The sequence below is a fragment of the Lonchura striata genome, chromosome Z (genome assembly GCF_050655825.1).
Source record: "Lonchura striata isolate lonStrDom1 chromosome Z, ASM5065582v1, whole genome shotgun sequence".
NCBI lineage: Eukaryota > Metazoa > Chordata > Aves > Passeriformes > Estrildidae > Lonchura > Lonchura striata.
The window spans coordinates 50,699,549-50,720,235 of record NC_140740.1 but is presented as its reverse complement, the minus strand read 5'-3'; the positions used below and the strand labels follow the sequence as shown (position 1 = coordinate 50,720,235).

Sequence of the window (20,687 nt, the reverse complement as noted above, 5' to 3'; positions counted from 1 at the left end):
AAAGCTTGGGGGTAAATTTCACTGAATGATGACAGAGCATCAATTTTAGGTTTTACTGGAAAAAAGAAATATTATTAACTTCACTGCCAACAACTGACCAGGCAAGGAGCCAGAACAACCAAAAAACACAATGATTCATAAACTCAACAGTGGAAGTGGAGTATCACTTTATTTTGCAAAGATAGGACAAAACACACTTCATTTTCCCACATTTTCCAGACTTTCACCATCAAAACAAGATAAACACTGTTAAAATCCTACTTATGCTAAAGAATTAACTGTAATGTCTCCAGTATTCTTGTATGTTCACTACCCATTTACCTGAAACACCATGTACCAAATCTCTTGAGGGATCTCATTTCACATTCACAAGATGATCTAGAACTCTGGGCCTTGTTGTTTTCTACTGTTTTTTCTGTCTGAACTGCTGAAGCAACAGAGGAAGAAAGGAACTGGGGGAAGGAAAGGACCCTGCTAGTTTCTCAATGAATTTCAATGGCAAAAAGTAAGGGTCCAGGGAAAGAAAATAAATACACCTGAAAGAAAAGCCAGCCAGTTGGCAGAATCCCCTTTCTTTATCAGGGTGCACCATTAAAAGAAACTTCTGCATATGTTCTGAATTTCCCTATCCTCTTTCTGCTCTTTTTATAGCAAATTATAATTGCAAGTGTCACTATTATGCCTACTGCATTGATGATGAGCCAGCATCTCCTCTCTGTATCTGTTTCTTTTTGTCCAAATGAAAATATCATCCCTTTTCTTGCCATAAAGAATACATCCACCTGACACACTTAATTAGCTTGATAAAAGAACTGCTAAGGTCTTATTAGTTTCTGTTTTTCCTCCATGTGTACAAGTGTCCCTCCACTATCTCTCTTCAGCTAGACAACATATCACTTCACACCCCACACTATTTTGTTTTATACAGAATTTGGCATAAAACAGTCTAGATAATCAGTTGGAGCTTATGCACAGCACTAAAAAATAGAAGAAACAACATAGTTAAGGATATATCCAAAATGTTGATGACCACCAACTTACAAAGTAGCTATTAAAGAATTTTGTAGTGTATTTTTAACATGTGAAAGTATTTGCAGCATTCACAGTTACAATATTCTCTTCTAGCAAAATTAAGCGTTTGAGGCATCTTAAGACTTGTTTTAACTTGCAAGCTAACTCAAGACTATGTGAATAGTTATGATTAACAGACACTAATTTTATTCCTGAAAAATTGCATGTGAAAACAAGTGACTAAGTTACTGTAATGAAGTAACTGTCTGGACTTGCCAGCATTACAAAGTTTTTTCCTCATTCTAGGAGCCCTAGTAATAATCTCAAAACTGAGACTTGGGTGAGTGGTGTGTGAACATGTGAATTTCAAGGTTGAAGAGAGAAAAAAATGTCTGAAAAAGATATATTGTCCCTTTAGTATGATAATCAATATATTTTTAAAAACCCAAACATCTCTCTGCTTTCTTCACCAACTTAAAAAAGGCAATACAATTTCCATAATGCAGACTAGAGCTTGGTAACGTTTGCCTTTTTAGTGGTGGTCACAGCAAGGGCAATTAAGATTTCTTTTTTCTTTTAATGGAGACATACCTAAATGCTGGCAGCAAGTACACAAGTATTTTTTACCTTAAAACACACAGCATTAAAGTTATCATTATACTCAACTCTTTCCCCTTAAAATATGCAGATTTTCTTTCTGAATTTGTATTGGATGAGTATGTGAAGTGTAAAAATTAAAAATCTGGTCCTGGAATCTTGTGGTACAATCAGAAAAGAGCCAACAGAAATGCTAAAGAGATGAGACAAAAAAAGAAAGGAAAGAAATAAAAAAAACATAGAAGTTGTCAAAGAGGAAATAAATTATTTTAATATGACAGTACAGATGATAGGAGAAAGAGGATGAGAAAATAAATAAATACACCTTGGCTTCACATCATTGCAAGTTGCTGATTCAACAGGCATTTTTGCATAATGGAGTCACAAAAGGTAATAATGAAAGTTGCTCTATCACCTTACCAAAGAGAATAATTTGATTAAATGTGTGACATGTTGCTTGATCAGAGACTTACAAATCAACAAACTGAAAGCTTCAGTTGCTGTAGACTGCTTCCAAATAAAAAAAAAAATCAAACATTTACCTTGCTGTGAGTATGCAGTGTAGCACATCCTCAGGGGGAGCAGTACTGCCAGAATCATGAACTGATTCATCATTCATCTGCCTTTTTCTGCATAAGACTTAACAGCAAAGAAAGCATTTTTATTTATTTGTTTCTTTCAGGAGAAATGAGACATGCCAAACAATAGTTCAGATAAAATTACTATATTTAAGAACGAATGAATAAAAATCCAATCACACAGATTCCAGGAAGCTTAAGAGAAATTCAGGAAGAATGAACAAAGAAAGATAAGGAATGAAAAAAGTAAAGCTCTTGTTTTTAGGACCTAGTTACAGAAAAGTACCTTATAGTCAAAACGTTCAATTGAGTCTAAACAAAAAGATCACACAATATCTTTAAAGTTTTTAGTCCACTTATTTCAAATAAATATTGAAGTAGAAGTTTGTCCTAATATACTTTGGCTTTCTTCCCGCACAAGTTAGAAGATATCCATCCTAACAAGGGGAAAAGAGTATTAAAGGTGCAAAACACCTTGTGATTTCTGTCCCACCTACAGCCTGACTGATGAATCCAGCAAACTCCTCTGTTAGCACCCAGGACACTATATATGGAGGGCTTTAGTTAGACTGGAGCTGAAACACACATAACAAGTCTTAGCAAGTTCCATTCCCAGATGGTCTGTCATCTCAAGAAACACAGAGCTCTATCTTGCATTCCATTTACAGTTTTGACTGTGCCAGGATGAAGCTCTTGGACTTGCATGGTCCAAGAAGACTATGAAGTACTGAAGGACTGTACATTAGGTTTCAGAAGACATGAATTACTTGCAAACTCCCCAATGCTGAAGGGAAAGCTAAACATCAGGCTGTAGTATGGTTAAAGCTCTCAGGCAAAGAGGGTACAAGGAGTACAAACAACAGGAAGAGGACATTGGATACAGCTATCTTTAACGTAAAACTTGTACATTTCACATTTCTGAAGCTGTGCAGAATACTGAAAGTCTTCTATCACTACTTTCATAACAGACATTGCAACTGCTTAGGAGGAGATAACCCAAAAGACCTGCCTTCAATAAAGCTAAGGACAGAACATTTACAGATTTCAGAAGGGCCAGGAATTCACTACAGAATTTATTTCTAGCAGAAAACTTCTGATTTAATTCCTCAGAGCTGCAGACTCTTAAGTGCAATAAGTTTAATTAAATTCAATGATTTTGAGTGTGCCCAAACTTCTCTTTGTGAGTGCAAATGCTACACATGCAGGCCCCCATATTTAGCAGCTGAGTGTTGTCTTGCATAAGCATAAGCTTCTGCAGTCTTTTTTTGCCACTAAACAAATATCCTCAGAAGTATTTATACAACATTAAGATCATCATACATGAAGAATCTAAATATTTTTGAGAAGATAGGACAAATTCATATGCAACTATTAGACTATTCCAAGAACTGATTTAGGGAAATCTTGTTTTTTCCTAGATTTTCCAAGGGTTATTTAGCACCTAAAAGTGAAAATAATTTGTTATGTATTGTCTGGAATAAACAAGACAATAGAGAGAAGACGTAATTATATCAGCATGATGAAAATCTGACCGTGCAAGACTCCTAATTTTGTAAATATCTTTAGGGTTGGACACACAAACTTTGCCCCATGGGTTATGAATCATTTAAATCCAATATTAAAAACAGTGGGAAGGTACTGTGGAATATCAACATATTAAGACTATTTGATTAAGTTACTTCTTATTTGGAAAATAAATCCAAACTTTTTTATGTTCTTAAGAACCATTCTCAACTATTGTCATGAAACCAATGTCTAATTTACTATCTAGCTCCAATCATTTACACCACCAGCTCACTAATGGCACAGCCTAGATAACTTTTATTGATGCCAAAGCCTTATGCTACTATGCTGTAATTTAATAAGGATTACCAAAATACAATCATATTTTGGATAGTGACACTGGTCTTCACTATTTGGTATGTTAGTAATCTAGCTTAATAGTGCATAATAAATAAATTGTGGTAATATGTGCAACTGTAGGTAACAAACTGGTTTTCATGAGAAAAGTCCTAGAATTCTCTAACAAAAGAGAATAAGAAGTAATTTTAAATAAATGAAAAAGTAGTTGAGAAAAGAGAATTCCTTAATATGGAAAAGGTCCTTAATATAAAAGCAATGTTTTGAATTAAATTCTTTTTATTCAGAAATATCTGCCTCTGACAAAGTAATCACACATAATAATTACCACCAACAAATGTCAAGCACTTTCATCAATAATTAAGTACTTTTATAAAATCATCATTTATAAGTCTGTGTCTTGGCTAGAGTTCTACAACATACATTACCAATTTAATAAATAAATTTTTAAAAAAACAACAACAGCAAAATTACGGTAATAGATTAACAACATCCTTGCCAAAAGTGAAAACAGAACAAGAAAGGAAATGAAGACAGGTAGCTAGAAAAGGGGAGATGGTGAATAGCAAGTTGAAGTCAGTTTGGCACAAAATGATCTGTCAGGACTACAGAAGCTAACTGAGTAATAAATCTTTCATTTTTAGCATACATTCTTTCTATTCTTACAAAAACTCAAATTCTCTAGGGGAAATAAAGCAGCCTTGCTTGGTTTTGTCAGCCTGCAGGCTAAAACACTAGTTGTTTTTTTGTTGTTGTTGTTTTTGGGGGTGTTTTTTTTGTTTGGTTGGTTGTGGTTTTTTTGTTTGGATTTTTTTTTTTTAATCATACCTTCATAGACTAATTATAATTGTCCTATTGGAAAAATGTAACATGGGATGTGACAAAACTGATGCAGAGGGATTTAGGACTCCCCTGCCTAACTTGAAATTAGTCAGCACTTATAGAATTATTTTGGAGAACTGACAGCAATTGAAATAATATTCAACAGCAACAGGAATTGTTCAGATTAAACACTATTAAGGAGAAGTCACTCTAGAAGTGGAGACAGCACAGGAGTAAATTACCTTTGAGAAACTGAAATTTCCTTAAGTAGATGGTCTGTGAATACTTCAAATAAATATCTCCAGGTAGACTATTTTTCCTTCAGAGCTAAAGGCTGGCTTACATGATCCCCGAAGTCCTGTCCAAGCCAATGTTTTTGTGATGCCATGCATGAAATTAAAAAGACATTATCATTATTTACCTAGTAAACACACCAAAGACTAACATTTCATCAAACACCACTTCAAAGTCACTGAAGCACCAAAATTCAATTGACTGGGAGTTTGAGCTACACCATGCACCTACTGTTGCAGCACCTATAACACCTGTGTGTCAGGAAAGTAGGCCCCTGCTATGAACATCTAGTCAAAGCTGACTGCAGAGTTAATCTGTTTTGTAACAATCTTCCTAAAGGAAGATATTTCAAATCATACATAATACAACTTTGTTTTCTCAGTGCCCTTTGCTTTGCTTATTTAAAATAGCTGCCAGGCACAAGCCAAATCCATAAATGAACCTGAGCATGTACACAGGCTGAGAAAACAAACATTTTCAGTTGCAGAATACTTCTTTATTTAATGGAGAGTACTTAGATATTAGATATGGATACCAGCTCGTGAACACCATGGACTGAACAAGTTTTTCTAAACCAGACATGGAAGAAGACTGTCAGTGCAACAAAATGTTATGTGGTAATACATAACCCTGTTCATTCTAGGATTTTATTCCCTCTACTTCATAAACTAACAGAGGATCAGAATCACAATCCAAGTTTCTACCACACAACACAAGATTGATAACATAAGTGACATTTTAGTGCTAAAATCTAATAAACTCTATCCACAGCCTACAAAGAGGAACCTCTAGAAAGTAAGCAGAGCACAGGTAGGCTAACTAATCCTCCTGATGTGTTTTTTTGTATCCTAAATAAAGAGATAACTATGTAACTGTCAAAAGCATCTGGAAGTCCCTAAGTCAATGATTTGTACAAAAACTCTACAACGCTGAGTGCCTCTTCTCTCCTGATTTCTTCAACTCCGAACCACTCCTTTGCAAAATCAACAGTCCAGAGCTAATATCCAGCTAAAGCAGTTTTCTTCAAACAGGGAGACCTGACAAGCCACCAAGAAGCTATGGAGCATTGGTAAAGTAGTGTCTACTAAAACATTCCAGCTAAATTGTTCCTTTCTGAAGACAAAAATCACAGTCTATATAGAAGATTGAAAATTTGATTGTCAACAATCCTGAATGCTAAAAATAAAATTAATATCTGAGATATCACATTCTGGAGTGGATGAATCTTTCCTTTAGTCCTTGTTCTTGCTTTTTTTTCTCACAAGCAATTTTAAAGTTGGTTTCAATTACACAAAATACACAAAATATATCTGTGTATTAGAAACTGAAAGCTCCTAATAAGCCTTTGTAATTTAATGGCTGAGAAACAAGTTTAAAAGGCTGCATAAGAAAGAAAGTAATTTCTATAATTAAGGTCTGATACACATGTAATGATTTGACTACTGAGGGGTAGTTTTATCTCATGATTTGATAAACAGAAAGCTCTTTGATGCATTTGATGTTGTTGCTTTTCTAAAAAGCTCTGCCAAAATAGAAAAATATGTATTTCATAATTTCACAAACAGAAGAATCCAAACAAACCAGCAGTTGAAATAGGGGGTAAATGGGATCTAAAACTATAATGCAATCAATGAGCTTGATAAAACTACTCCTACCCCATCAGAAAAGAAACATCAGCAATTGTAGAGAAGCTATTTATTAAGCATTATCTACTTGTAACTCTGTTAGGATCAATTTGGTTTGCTGTGCTGGAGTTAGGTCGATACATGCAAAATTCAGATAAAAGGAGAGGCAACTCCTTCTTGAAGCAGCGGCCACAGGCGATGTTGAAACCAAACCCGAATCACCGGTGGCAGGTGCAGAATCCTCATCCCACAAGGTATTTTACCCGCTAATCACCTAGGTAATTTTTGCTCAAGTCAATTCAGCAGCTCTTATGCTGTAGCTAAGCAGTGGCATCCTGAAAGCCGAGGAGACCAGACGGTCATGAAGCACCTTGAATTCACCGGTATGCGATGATGCTGGCGGGTTCCCAGAAAACGGAGATGTACGAGGCGCTGCTCCAGCCCTCCCGCATCTCCGTACCGAAGGGTGCCTGCAAAACACAGGAGAACGGGCAAAGGGTGGATACGGCATCAGAAGTGCTAAAATTCAAAGTAAAAACCCCACAGCGCTCTTTAAAACAAGTGCCAGAGTGGAGAGGAGGCTGTTCCTCAGCGGGGCAGACAGAGCTGCCCTCAGCGGGGCGGACGGACGCCCGCGGACGGAGAGGAGAGGAGAGGAGAGGAGAGGAGAGGAGAGGAGAGGAGAGGAGAGGAGAGGAGAGGAGAGGAGAGGAGAGGAGAGGAGAGGAGAGGAGAGGAGAGGAGAGGAGAGGAGAGGAGAGGAGAGGAGAGGAGAGGAGAGGAGAGGAGAGGAGAGGAGAGGAGAGGAGAGGAGAGGAGAGGAGAGGAGAGGAGAGGAGAGGGGAGGAGAGGGAGAGGAGAGGGAGAGGAGAGGGAGAGGAGAGGGAGAGGTGGCTTCGCTGAAGGAACGGGAGCTGCCGTGACGGGGAGACGCCGGCGTTACTCACCTGCAGCCGCCGGCAGCTCCCTCTCGGCCGGGCCAGCCGGGTCTCCGGCTCGCCGGACCCGCGCTCCGTGCCGGGAAGCGGCTCGGCCGGCCCTTCCCGGGCAGGGCGGCGACTCCTCCCACCTCGAGCGGCCGGGTGAGCCGCTTCTCGGAACTTTCTCCCCCGCTCCGGGAAGCGCGGCCCGTTCCCTTGGCTGCGCTCCCAAAGGCAGCCGAGAACGCGGGCCGCCCCTCGCCCGAGGCGCCTCAGGGCTGCAGGGGCCCGGGTGAGCCGGGCAGGGACGGGGAACGGGCAGGGGTAGCCCGAGAGGACCGAGAGGGCAGAGAATGGACAGGTTCCATCTGCCCGGTCCCCAGCGGGCAGAAGTGATGTCCTCCGGCCGCCGTCACCGCTCCCTGTGTCTCCGGAGCAGGGCCGGGCGCTCTGGCCGCCAAGTGAGGAGGTGCCCGCAGCGGGCTCGGGGCCGGGCCGTAACCAGTCTGGTGCGGTGCCACATCACCGCAGGCAGCTGTCTCTGAGGAAATCCCTCGCAGAAACTGCGTCAGCTGAGGCTAGGCTCACAAAGCAAACTGTTCACTCCCAAAAAAGTTACATAAAAGATGGGGGGGGAGCCCAGGAATTGACCAGGTTTCTGTTGTGGGTCTCCATATGACTGGCCTCATTCAGAATGGTATAGTATGCCAAAAGCTACATTACCTAATGTAGAACATGAGAAAGTTTTGTTTAAGGTTGTTGTTCGTCCTTTCCAGGACATTCATGGTAAAGGTTTTTTCAGTTTGTAGCACTTTTACATAAAACAAGTAGTCGTCTCTTGAAGCTTTGTTGCTTCTTCTGTCTCTTCTTGAAGCTTGACTGCTTTTCATCAGGGGGATGTGATCTGCAAAGTTTGCAAAGTTTTCAGCCTTATAGGCTATCTTATTTTTAGACTTCATGATATATAGTTTGCCTTCTTTTTTTTTTTTTTTTTTTTTTTTTTATTTTTTTTTTTTGTACTAGCATAGTGTTGCTGAAATACTTTTCTTGTGGTCCACTTCAGCACCTTGGTCCTTTTCTTCTGAACTGCTGTCTAGCCATTTGTTCCCTGCCTTGCTGTATTTCAGAGATGTCTCATACTTCCCTCTGCCAAGTAACATCCTGTCTCTTAGTCAGGAATTCTATTTTCTTACAATGCTTTCGCTTTTTAGTCAAGCAAATGATTTCTAGTCAAAGGATAGTTTTATTCTTTAGAATATTCTGAATAGTTGCATCTGTTTATTCCACACAGTTCATGTGCATGTTTTGTGAGTCATATAAATCGAACTTTTCACAGAGGGTCACTCATTTTTCATTGCCTGCATGTGGTCTGGAGACACCACAGCTGGACATTTGCTGTTGTTTCAGAATTCAGACCTGACATAAAAGGTCATCTAACTGCTAAGTTTTACTGAAAATGCAAATCACAGATGTCTACAGTTATAAGCCAAAAATTTTAGCTTTTCTACAATAAATAAAATATGGGGTAGAAAAATTTTGGCACATACTATATTAAAGATAATAACTCTTTTTTGTGCTTTGAGCACTCTTATCTGTGTTTGAAAATATTTATTCTTTTAGGTCTCTAGTGGAGATACCTTTTAAAATCTATCAATATATTTAACATTTTCTGAATCATTTCAACCCTGATGTGGCAGGGGTTGAAAAATTCTCTATTGCCTCTATGTCTGGGTAGCAGCAACAATCTCTGATTTTGCTTTTGCTGATCCACATAATCCATAAATTCCAGAATGAACAGTGTATTAGCTTATCCTGTGAATGCTTCCTTATGAACATTTGAATTCACTACTAGTTAGAAATAAGGCTCAATATACTAATTAGAACCAAAAATACCCTAAAGAGTTATTTAATAATGTGTGTAAGGAATTTCATGCCTGGTCAGAAAGTGTTTCAAAAAGCAAATTGTCAAGTTCCTGATATTTGAGCAGGAAAAACTGAAATACAAAGAGAAGAGCAAAGGTAAATCCATAAAATAACCTGGAAGCTCAATGTGTCAAGTGCCATGGAATCTAGAGAATTGAAAATCCCAAGTCAGGTACCAAGCTTCTCTATATACACCATGTTATAGTAGTTTGGAAAGACCTAAAAGGCATCCAGTCCAGCCTGGCACCCTCTGTGTCTGTAGGAGCAGCTCTGAGCTTCACCCCACTTTTTTGGATGTTTTGTTACCTGTGTACATATATCCAAAGCCCATCTCTGGCACAACACACCTGCTGGACCCGGATCAAGACTGCTGTGAAAGTCTGCCATCTGTAGAGGTTTTGAAAGCAAGGCTGTGGACATGAGATTATTGATGTTCTAGGATCTCAGAGGGAATGTACCAACATGAAAAAGTATAAAATCATAAAGGTAAAGATAACCTGGGGGAGCCTGGTCAAGCTAGACAGTCAGATGGGGACTATCTGTGAGCCCTTATGTTGTGTTTTAAGTGTTGATGAAGACTGCAAGTTAGAAATGCTGGAATTCCTCTCCACAGAGCCATGGGAAGTGACCCTTGCCCTTTTGGCTCATGCCTGCCTGCTCAGCAAAGACTTCTTGAGTAGCTTTATATGAGTGGTGAGTATAGTTATGCTTTGTCTAGTGGCTCATCAAACTCTAGCTAGCTCTTCTCTCTGTTAGCCAATAACTAACTGCTTTTTCTTCAATTATGTGTATTCTTGCAGAGTCTCTATACCTGGCTAAAATACCTAAACAAGATGACCAAGTGTGACAAATGCACTCAACCCTTTAACTAACCTATTACAAGCTCCAAAGCTATTTACAGGCTCCAAAGAAGCCTGTCAAACCAAGCTATTACAGGCTCCAAAGAAGGTGAAGACCTAGGGCATAACCAAGCCAAGAACTTCTCTAGTTCCAGTCCATTCCATAAAAATATAAAAGAGGTGAACACTGATGCACATGAGCTTAGCTCACTGATCATGTAAATAACACATTAATAGCAGGTAGCTTTTCTAGGACTCATTTATCAAGGAACAAAGAAAGTTGTGGGTGCAAGGAATCTCACACATACCTTTCCCATTGTATGTAATGTGAATACAAGCCAACCACTTTATTCCAGAAACATGTAATCTTAAACAAGCAGTTTTCAAGATCTCTCTGCTAAGCTGCTGTTTGTGCGGAATCTCCCCTTGAGCTGGGACACCTCTTGAGTCTGCTCTTCAAAGCAGGGAGACATCCCACCAAAAGCAGATGCTCAGTAACTGGCAGATACTATGAATAATCTGGTATTATAAGGCATAAAGATTTTTGTATTGGTAGCTTTGAATCATTGTTATATCCTTTGTGCAATAATACAGTGAACCTTGCCACTGAATTTTGTTGTAAAAGTTACACTTTTACAACATATCTTAATATAAAAGTATCACTTTTCCTGATACCTTTGGTGGTAGTTCTTTATTTTTCACATTTGAGTGTCAGATGTTCCTAAAATAAAATATTTCCTCTTTTATATGTCAAGTGTTTGTCGCTTCTTGGCATCATAAACTAATTTTTCTCTGTTTCTCTATGTTACACAATATTCTTGTAATGCTACATAACTTAGTTGCATCATTTGCAAAATCTACCTCTGATGTTGGTATATTAATAATTTCTACCCATACATTACGCAATGTAGTAAATCTGCCCCTTATGAGTAATAAAAGGTAATTTTCTTATTTCTCCACCCTTCAGGAAGAAAGTATCTATGTTAACAGGACCATTTCAAAGGAAAACAAGAAAACCCTGCAAACATATGGTACAAAACAACAATTCTCTTTGTCAGGCACTGAATCAAAGACTTGAAACAATAAAAATTTAATGTTAGCTTAATGTTCCTTGTTAACCAGTGTAATGAAACACTTTACTGTGTTGAAAGTAAAGCAGAAATATTTTTATTTCAAGAGTTTCCGATTCCAGTTAGTTAGTGATCATATGCATGATCTTCTGCACAGTTTAGTAGAGGTGTTGATTCTCTTATTAAAATCTAGTAATTTATAGGAAAAATCTGAAGTTCTTTTGGTTGCAAATTAATATTCAAAATAGTGTAAAAGATGTCATCTTTAGCCCCAAAGCAGGATGAATCCTACCTGATTCTCAATTTTTTTTCTTAAATCTCCTATTCCCAGAAGTTCCACTGCCTTCAAAGACAGCCTCTGGCTAGGACCTCACTATAGTGGTAAAGAGTTCTCTTTTTCAAGAGTGCATAGTAGGACTTTATATCCACTGCTCTCTGCCTGTGAACTAATAGAGTCCAAGTTATTATTTCCTGTTCTGCAGCAGCCTTTGAAGCATTGAATATTAATAATAGGACCCCCTCAGGCCTCTCTAGGTTAAACAAACTGAATTCTTTCCATGATTTACAGAATGTTGATTCTGTTCACTGCTATTCACATGTCTCTTGAGTCCAGTTTCAAAGAATTGATGGACGCAGCTCACCTTTTAACAGAAGCCTTATTAACACTGTATTTACTCACAGGTAACACTTCTGTTCCTTCTGTGTCTATGTTTGCCATTTCCTCAGAAGCAGAACATTGTTTATTTAAGATCTTCCTCTGATGTTCCGTAAATCACAGGTCATTTTTGTCTTGCCAGCTCTTTCCTTGTTTAATTATTTCTGCTTAACACCATGGCTCTTTCCCTTCTGACACACCATTTCTTTAACTTGTTAAGATGCTTTTGAATCTTAATCTTGTTTTCTGACATGATTGTGATCCCTCATATCTGCACGTCATTTGGAAATCCTGGGTATCTTCTGTTTTATCAGACAGATTTTTGGCTGTGTACAGCCGAGACAGGTGTTTTGAACTCCACTCCTGTTTCTTTGTAGCTGCAAGCCACTGCTAATTGCTTTCTTACTGCACAGTAGCAACTTCCAAACCCAAAGTAAAGCAAACCACTGTTTTCCATAAACACTGGTTTTCATACATGTCTTCATTCCTACCCAGAAACAATTTCCATGTAATCAGAAGTTGCAGAAGTACTCTACAGAGTGAAAGAGTTCAGAGGAAAGTTATTGAGCTAAACTGCACTGAACAATTTCAGATGTATATTTTAGAGCATCCAGAATTATTAGAGGTTTTCATAAATATTCATGGAGTTTCTGTGGAAGCAATTTTGGTCATTCTACATCTGCAGAGGAGCTGTTGAAACTGTACAACCATATTGCATAGGCATAGTACTCTATTTCTCAAAAGACCCCTCAGCTTGTAGTCAAGCTGGGATTCTTCAGTGCCAGACAATTCGGTCTGAATTGTCTCACAAAATGCAGGAGGCAGGAATAGTCTAATTGTTTACACTTGTTTTGCAGGTGAGTCCTGAGTGCCATACACGGATAAAGTTTGAGATTTTTATAGGCATTTTCATTGTGGTTGTGGTAGGTCACTGTAAAGGGCAAAGCCTGATCTTATATCAAATTACAGTATTATACACAAACTTGTGTGGTTGCAGTAACAGTCTCCTCCAGGCATACCTCTTTAATCAAGCAGTAATTGTGGTTCCTGACAAGAGATGGTGCAGGTGTAACCATATGTATGGTCTGATATGATCTTAAATAATAAGTAACAAGTGTAGGTTTGTTCTAAAGAATTAAAATCACAGTAGCATAAATAAGTTATGGGGTTAATGATGAAGATATTATCAGTTATTTGCCTTTAACTAATAATTGCCTACAATTATTAGTTAACAACAATCCCTATTGTAAATGATTGCTCTTTAGATGAAAAAGCAATGAAACGTAGGAAGTACCAACACTAGAATTAATAAGTAACTTCAGGTGTCTTTTTATCTATATCCATGGCTTATATTGTACTAAATTATGTCAGGTCTGCTTTCTTTCACAAAGTCTTGTTTTGTGGTGAACACTGAGATATATGAAGTTCACTTATTCTGTAATCTTTTTTGTCTCTAGTCCTTCATCCACAATGTCATATAAACCAAATTTATGGATGTCAATCTTTAATCTTTTTCCCTGCCTAAGTTATTTGGAAACTAAAGCTATGAAAATTTTGTAGTGTTATTAAAAATGCAGTAGGGTTCAGCAGTGCAAGATAATAGATTCATTACTAACTAATAACTACTTATATCATTTAGGCACTTATTTATTAATGAGATTGTTTGTGGTTTAGAGAACAGCACATTCCAAGAATCTTTAAAAGTCATAGGTTCTCCTCTGAGTAGATAAATTGCAGCCTAATCATGTCCCAGAACTATTCTCTCCCATTGGATTGGATGAGGCATAAGTAGTCTGTCTCTCCAGGTCACAAGCTTCTGTGTCTTTCTGAAGAGTTGACAGCTTTAAATGGAGGGCAGTGGCTGCACCCTACTGTTAAACCTATGCCTTTAGTCATTCCTTGGGGTCATTCCAAGCATGTACTTGAACTTCTTTCAACTGAAGAGGGAATTGAATCCTTCCCTTTACTTTCAGGTTGAGCACTCTAATCAGTAGGCTATTATAAAAGGGCTGTGTGCCTTCACTTTTTAAGAGTGGGGCCTCAACATCATGTGAAGGACAAGTGCAAGCAACGTGCAATAGTCATACTCTGAGAATGAGCTTCCTGGGAATCCCCACACCTACCTTTTGACCCCCAAAGCATTTTTTCAGGCTGTATACTCCTCACACTGTAACAATTCTGTACACGAGAAGAAGGCTAGTTCTTCAAGGAATTTGAGTGTAGAGATGCCAAGTGTATTCAGACCTTTAGGTTAATGGTTAGCTAAATGGGATTCCAGAAGGCAAATTAGCTTCTGCCTAAGAGCCTCGATATGTAATTGTGTAGTTTCCTGGCTCATCAGAAATAACGCACTCTCTGGGGCCCAAACTTGAGACAATTCAGTCTTTTTTCTGAGGTTCAGATCAGTTTTCCTCAGGACAAACTCTCTGCTACCATCTTGTGGTAGTCTAGAGGAAGAGACATCAAAAACAAACGTCGGTTCTCATTGAAGTCAAGGGTTAAAATTAATTCCGTTGTTGGAGTATTAAAACATGCAGAGTGTGATGTAATATTTCAGGAGAGAAGAGTAAACAGCACGGTGTGGTAGAATAAAGTAGTTGTCCACTTTTGTATATTGAGACTGTGTGCTCAAATATGGTTTATACATATTTGGTTTGTTACTGGATTTGTAGGGGTTATTTTTCTGTGAGATAATTTGCTAGGATGAAAAGGAGCAAGTGTTTCTCTCTGTGTGATCAGAATATTATTTATAGCAGTAGCAGGGCTACGTGATGACCATTATGGTTACATTAGAGAGCACTTATTCAGGACATATATACAGTACATTATATATCTGTGTCCAAAAAAACCTGCATTTTTTGAGTGATGATGGAGTTGAGCATATTCAGAAGGAGGAGAAGAAGATTCACTGTAGATTTTTGCTGTTCTATTGACCCTCACACTATTGTAAGAACAGATCTACCTGGTACCTGATGGAGAAATCATACCAGTGTTCAAACAGTAGTGCTTTCTGATTCAAATCCAGCATTCCAGTTGGAGATAACAGCTAGCAGGAGATGACACAAAGACACTTTTCTTCCAAAGTCCCTCTAGTGGCACAGGACTAGCCTGAAACGATATCTGAGTTCTGGGACACCACAGCCCACTGAGAAAATGTGATGGAGTACAGGCAGCAACTGAGACTGAGGCAAAGTTTTTCACTGGGTGAGTGTAGAAAGTGAGGCTTGCTACAACAAAATGGTTGTTTCCATAGATGCTCCACTTTCTCCAATTGCTATTCAATATGCTATTCTAACTCGTTACACAATTATTTGCTTTACACACAGTTTCAAGGTATGTCTACTGTAGACCCATTGAAAAATCTATATTAGTTGAATGGGCTGAAATTGAATGGGCTGCTGCAACTAGATGGTTTCAGACCTCTTATTTAAAACGTGCATGGGGATTGCCAATCAGGCATTGGAGACAGTGGGACAGCTCTAAACAAGTGTTCAGTTTTCCATTAAATGTAACTACTAGAAACTGTGAAATCACTTGGACTGAAGTTTAGGAAAACAAACAGGCCTGCAAGAAACAACTGCGTTTTTCAACTGAATAAATTGAATAAATTCATAGCAACTGACAATAGCATCTTAAAATGGTAGTTCTACCTTTATATGCCTGTTTGTCAGTTCACAGTAGTCAATAAAATGAATTGGAAAAGGACTTTGTAAGCTCACTGGTGATGCAAATGGGAAAAAAAGTTTGTTTTGTTCCATGTATTGGCTTTGAATTGCTGCATTCAACATTCTTCTTGCTGAAAGTCTTGTTCAGTAGAAAATCTTTGGAAAGTGGAGTCAAGCTCCAAAAGACAAGGTAGGATTTCTCAGATGAAACTCAGGATACCTCAGCAACAATTGGGATCTTTTCTTTATACATTGTTGGAGCATCTTGGATGAAGAACATATTTTTATTTTCAGAAAAATGAAAATATCTGGGTGTTATGTGGATGTGCCAGAAGTAGAAATTCAAATTCCCACCACCAAAAATTAATGAGTTATCTTTTTCCCCTTTCCCCAACATGTAGAGTCTAGAGTGAAATATGAAGAAATTGGAGGACAGAAATTGGAGAGCAGAAATCTTGTAATTAAGTACATTTGTATCATATCTTCAATAAGCTGAGATGCCTAGATTTAAATTATACACCATAAATAATGTTATTACTTCCTTAAATTTGGCTGTGTATTTAGAGAATGAATAGGTAATTAACCAATTATAAATTAATAATAAATTCACAAGAGAAGATGGTATAGTGTGAATGCACAATGAATGTATAAAAGGTTGCTATATTATTTAAAGGAAATTAAAGCTTTGATGCCTTGGATGCTTAGGCTCAGTGGATTGATGAAATTAAGTGCAGTGTTTCCTATCTCCCACACTGAGTAAAAGAATCTGTGGTGAGGCCAGTGTTGTGTTGTTTTGTTGCAGATTGCATTTAGGCGAGGCTGAGGAAGTCTGGCTTGTGGAGGCATTGGAAGCACATCCTGGATTAGTGGACTGAGAGCACCAAGCAGTCATTCCTGAGTGTGGAGTGGCAGGAGTTGGGAATGCTGTGGCTGATTGTGCCAGTTGATGACACAAGTGTGTCATTAACTGGCACAATTAAGTGGTGAGGAGGCAGACTCATCAAGGAGCTGCCCAAAGAATATGTCATTAGACCTGCTCATGGGGATGCTCTCATGTGTTGTCTGTGCATCAGGGGATTGTGGACATTCTGATAGCAGCTATTCCAGTCCTAAAGTAAGTTCTGTCTCCAGCAAACCTCTGCTGGACAGAACTTCATTGTGATATAACCAGAGCCAGCAGCTAAGCACCATGCAGCCACTCACCCACCCCCACTCCTGGTGGAATGAGAGGGAGAATCAAAAGTAAAATTTCTAGGTTGAGGTAAGGAAAGTTTAGTAATTGAAACATAAATTGAAAAATAAAAAGTGAATATATGAATGATAGTAAATAAAAAAGGAAATAAACAAAACTCAACAAAACTAATAGATGCACAGTAGAATTACTCACCCCCTTTTGAGCAATGCCAGATCCAATCCTTGCATGCTGATCAGCCCTGCTTCCAGGCAATTCCCCTGTTTATATACTGGGGATGGTGTTCTATGCTGCGGAATATCCCCTCTGGCCAGTTTAGGTCACCTGTTCTGGCTATGGTCCCTCCTAGCTTTTTTTATGTACCTGTTCAGTGGAAGAGCATGAGACACAAAAAGGAGTCACTGAATTACAACAAACACTAGTTGGCAGAAATCAAAATGTTAGTGTGTTATCAACATGATTGTCATACTGAATCCAAAACACAGCATTATACCAGCTATGGAGAAGAAATTAATTGTATCCCAGAGAAAACCAGAACAAATAAGTTCTGTTTTCTTCACACTGCTTCCCTGAGAAAAAAAAAATTGCTGCTGGACAGTGGCTTTTCTGGTGACACAGAGAGTGTTTGCATAGGGTGTAGGTCCCACACAAGGTTGCACTTGTGCTGCTTAGCAGTATGATGTTTTTTTCTCTAATGACGTATGTATGCAGGTTTACAGACCATGTCTTTTTCTAGAAAGGTACCTTTTCTGATATACTTCGTTTTGCAGCTTGTGTTTCTCATCTCTAAAGGCTTTATAGCCTTTAGAGATGAGAAACACAAGCTGCAAAATGCCTCTGTCATACTAGGGTGTTTTACCCATGGAAGTACTCCGCTGCATATGCCGTGTATTTAAATCCACTTCTTGATTGATACGCATTGTTCCATGACAATGGATTCCAGGGGAAAATGTCCTCCAGGCGAGGCTAGATGGCGCAATAGGTCAATGCAATGAAATTTTAAGGTCCACACATTCCTGTAAATTTCCACAGCCCCATATGTTTATAGACGTTTTGGTGCATTGATTAATGTCGAAGAATCTCCTTCGAATTACCTTTTGTGGCTTTTCTGAGTCATTATTTTTCATGCTCATCCAAGTAAAAGTCCATAGAGAAGATGCTTCCAAGGTACTTTCTGGACTAAATAACATAAATATTTTCCTCATTTTTTGTACCTTGCCTTCCAAGCAGAAGTGCAGCTGAGGGCAAACAGAGCCTGGCTGCTTCTAATTTGGGAAAATTAGAGTTTATTTCATTCTTACTGCCCTCTTGAATACCGCAGTAGTGTGTTTATAGATGTTTTGTATACCAATAAACCACTGTCTCCAAATACTTACCAAACATTAAAGAAATCTTCAGTGTCAGCTGTTTCCTCTATGGAAAAGGAAACGTTTTATGAAAATACATTATTAGCGTGCCCTCAGTACTTCGTCTGTCTACCATGAAAAATAAAGCTGAGTCTAGTAGTGAAAAATTTCTGTTTTGCTTTGAAAACCTCAAGAGAACTAGCCGGACTGTTCCATGAAGCTACTTAGTGAGTATTAAGTGGAATATTTTTTGGTTGCCAAATACGTTGTAGCAAACTGCCAGTTTCTCAGATAGAGGATATTGTTTACATAAAAAGTTCAAGATAAACGTCCATCTCATGCATTGTTATTTGCAGAAGATAACAAAGTTATGACTAGTGAGTTTTTTATATTATTTATAAAAGTTCAGAAGAAGCGTTATTAATATTTGAGCAGCAATATGTGGCATTTTAAATAACCCCTATTATCAAAAATTTTGAGAGTAACAGTTGGTCAATGTACTGAGCATTTAGCATCTGCTCCTTTGAGGTGTCAAGTGCCTTTGCAAGGCACTGAGAGCACTCAAATTACATTAAAATAATGAGGGAATGAGGGAATTCACTTCCTTACAGGCGATTCTCAGCCACTGGCAGGATAAAGCTATTATCCTGTGAGCTGTAATGGGTAGTAGGAAAAAGCCATTTCCTTCTTTAATTTTTATTTTATTTTAATTTTTTTGTGTGTATGTAGTTTTCTGCTCCTGAAATGGCTTGTGGAAGTTACAAATGCTCTGTAAACACCAATGTGAAAACTGAATGCTTGCAAGCCAAATATCTTCTGTCTGCTCTGAGATACAGGGTAAGCACAAAATGTGAAGACAACAGAGGGAAAGAAGAGCAAGAGGCCACGAAAACCTTTATGTGGTAGGTTTAAAGTCCTTCCCTGCAATCTGTTTCCACAGATTTCCATAGTGTGCAGTTCCAGACACCTCTGGCAATGTGGCCACTCCTTTGCCTGTAGATGCATGGTGGGAGCTCTCTGCTCTCAGCTTCTGCCCCGAGATAGAAATGCAGTTGCTCAACAACCTAACTGCACAAATCCCAGGAATCACAGCACACCACTCATCAGCATTCACAGCTCATATTCCTGACTTGTTCCAGGATAATCTTCTTGTCCTGTCATGTGGTTGAGGAAGGTGCTGGTTTAGATCCACTTTGTGAGTGTTTCTACTCTTAAAATAGTAATTGTGTCAGCTGCTTGTGGTATTTTCAATGGCTACAACACTGATTTTGGAAGGTTTAGACAAGAAGGAATGTAATAGCTGTATTCCACAGGAAAGCAACAGCAACTGAAAGACTCTGTGAATATTTAAAGAAGTGTGAACGAAGGTCATGCTGCTTTAGAACAGCAAATACTTTCTACTTAAGCAGGAGTAGTTTTATTGAGGCGGTGTCCACATGCTCCATACAGTGTAATCATAAGAGATACATGCAGAACTCTGCAGGACAAAATACTCTGGAGTTTAAGTGACACCCTGGTGAAAGAGCAAGCAATAGGTTAGTGTTTAAATCAGTGAGGAAATTCTCTCCTGAAGCCTCAATCTCTTCTATGCCAGGTCATACACAAATATTGGACAAAATAAATGTAAATTCCAAATAGTTGAGGAAATTTGAAATAAAAGACAGCTGATGCTTATATGCAGAGAGGGAACCACAAAGAAACAAAGTTTTTTATGTGATAAGTATTGATAGCAGAATTATATGATACTCCAGCTATGTTTGAAATTTCAATGACTTTATGATATAGAGCGTGAAGTTGCTCTGGGGAAGCAAACAGACAACATGAATTTCTCAAGCTATTGAAGTGTGGGGTCTATTCTAAGTCTATGTCATGTCACCAGTGCTGGGGTGGAAGAGGCTGCTGAGTATTCTCAGCTCCTTTCTGTGGGAGAAAGTAAGCCAGCAAGGGTTTCTGAAGCTGGCACTCTGAGATAATGCTAGAGCCAAGCTTAGCCCCAAAACACAAAGAATTGTGGGTCTTCTAGGGAGCTACTATCATTTTTTTAGAACAATTATATTGCTCTAGTAAGATCTTGGAGGTATACAGTGAGTGCCTTGTGATTCCTAGCCGTCTGGTTTAAGGGTCAGCAAGGGTGTCTGTGCTTGGCTTAGTTCATGAAGGGCCTTGAAAAATGAGGAAGGGAAGTCAGAGATGTGGTACTAAAAGAAAGACAAACAGTCAAAATGCTGGCAATAATATATGGGACAGATACAAGCAGGTAAATCTGGACAAGGCCAGGGAGGAAAGTTTC

General features: G+C 38.6%; 1 protein-coding gene across 4 annotated transcripts in view; it reads right to left on the bottom strand.

The window, feature by feature from the left end:
- LOC110482633 (oncostatin-M-specific receptor subunit beta) overlaps positions 1-7,876 on the bottom strand; it is a 31,116-nt gene extending 23,240 nt beyond the window's left edge. Inside the window, exons 1-4 of one of the 4 annotated variants that reach the window (XM_085568136.1) lie at positions 7,735-7,876; positions 7,062-7,257; positions 5,111-5,226; positions 2,151-2,247 (exon numbers count right to left, since the gene is read on the bottom strand). In XM_085568136.1, coding sequence (XP_085424262.1) covers positions 2,151-2,223 — 73 coding nt within the window. In that variant the 5' untranslated portion in view covers positions 2,224-2,247; positions 5,111-5,226; positions 7,062-7,257; positions 7,735-7,876. Of the gene's footprint in view, positions 1-2,150; positions 2,248-5,110; positions 7,503-7,734 lie in introns of those variants that run through there. The other 3 variants (XM_085568138.1, XM_085568137.1, XM_031507398.3) reach the window with 3 other exon arrangements.
- Positions 7,877-20,687: the final 12,811 nt, after the last annotated feature.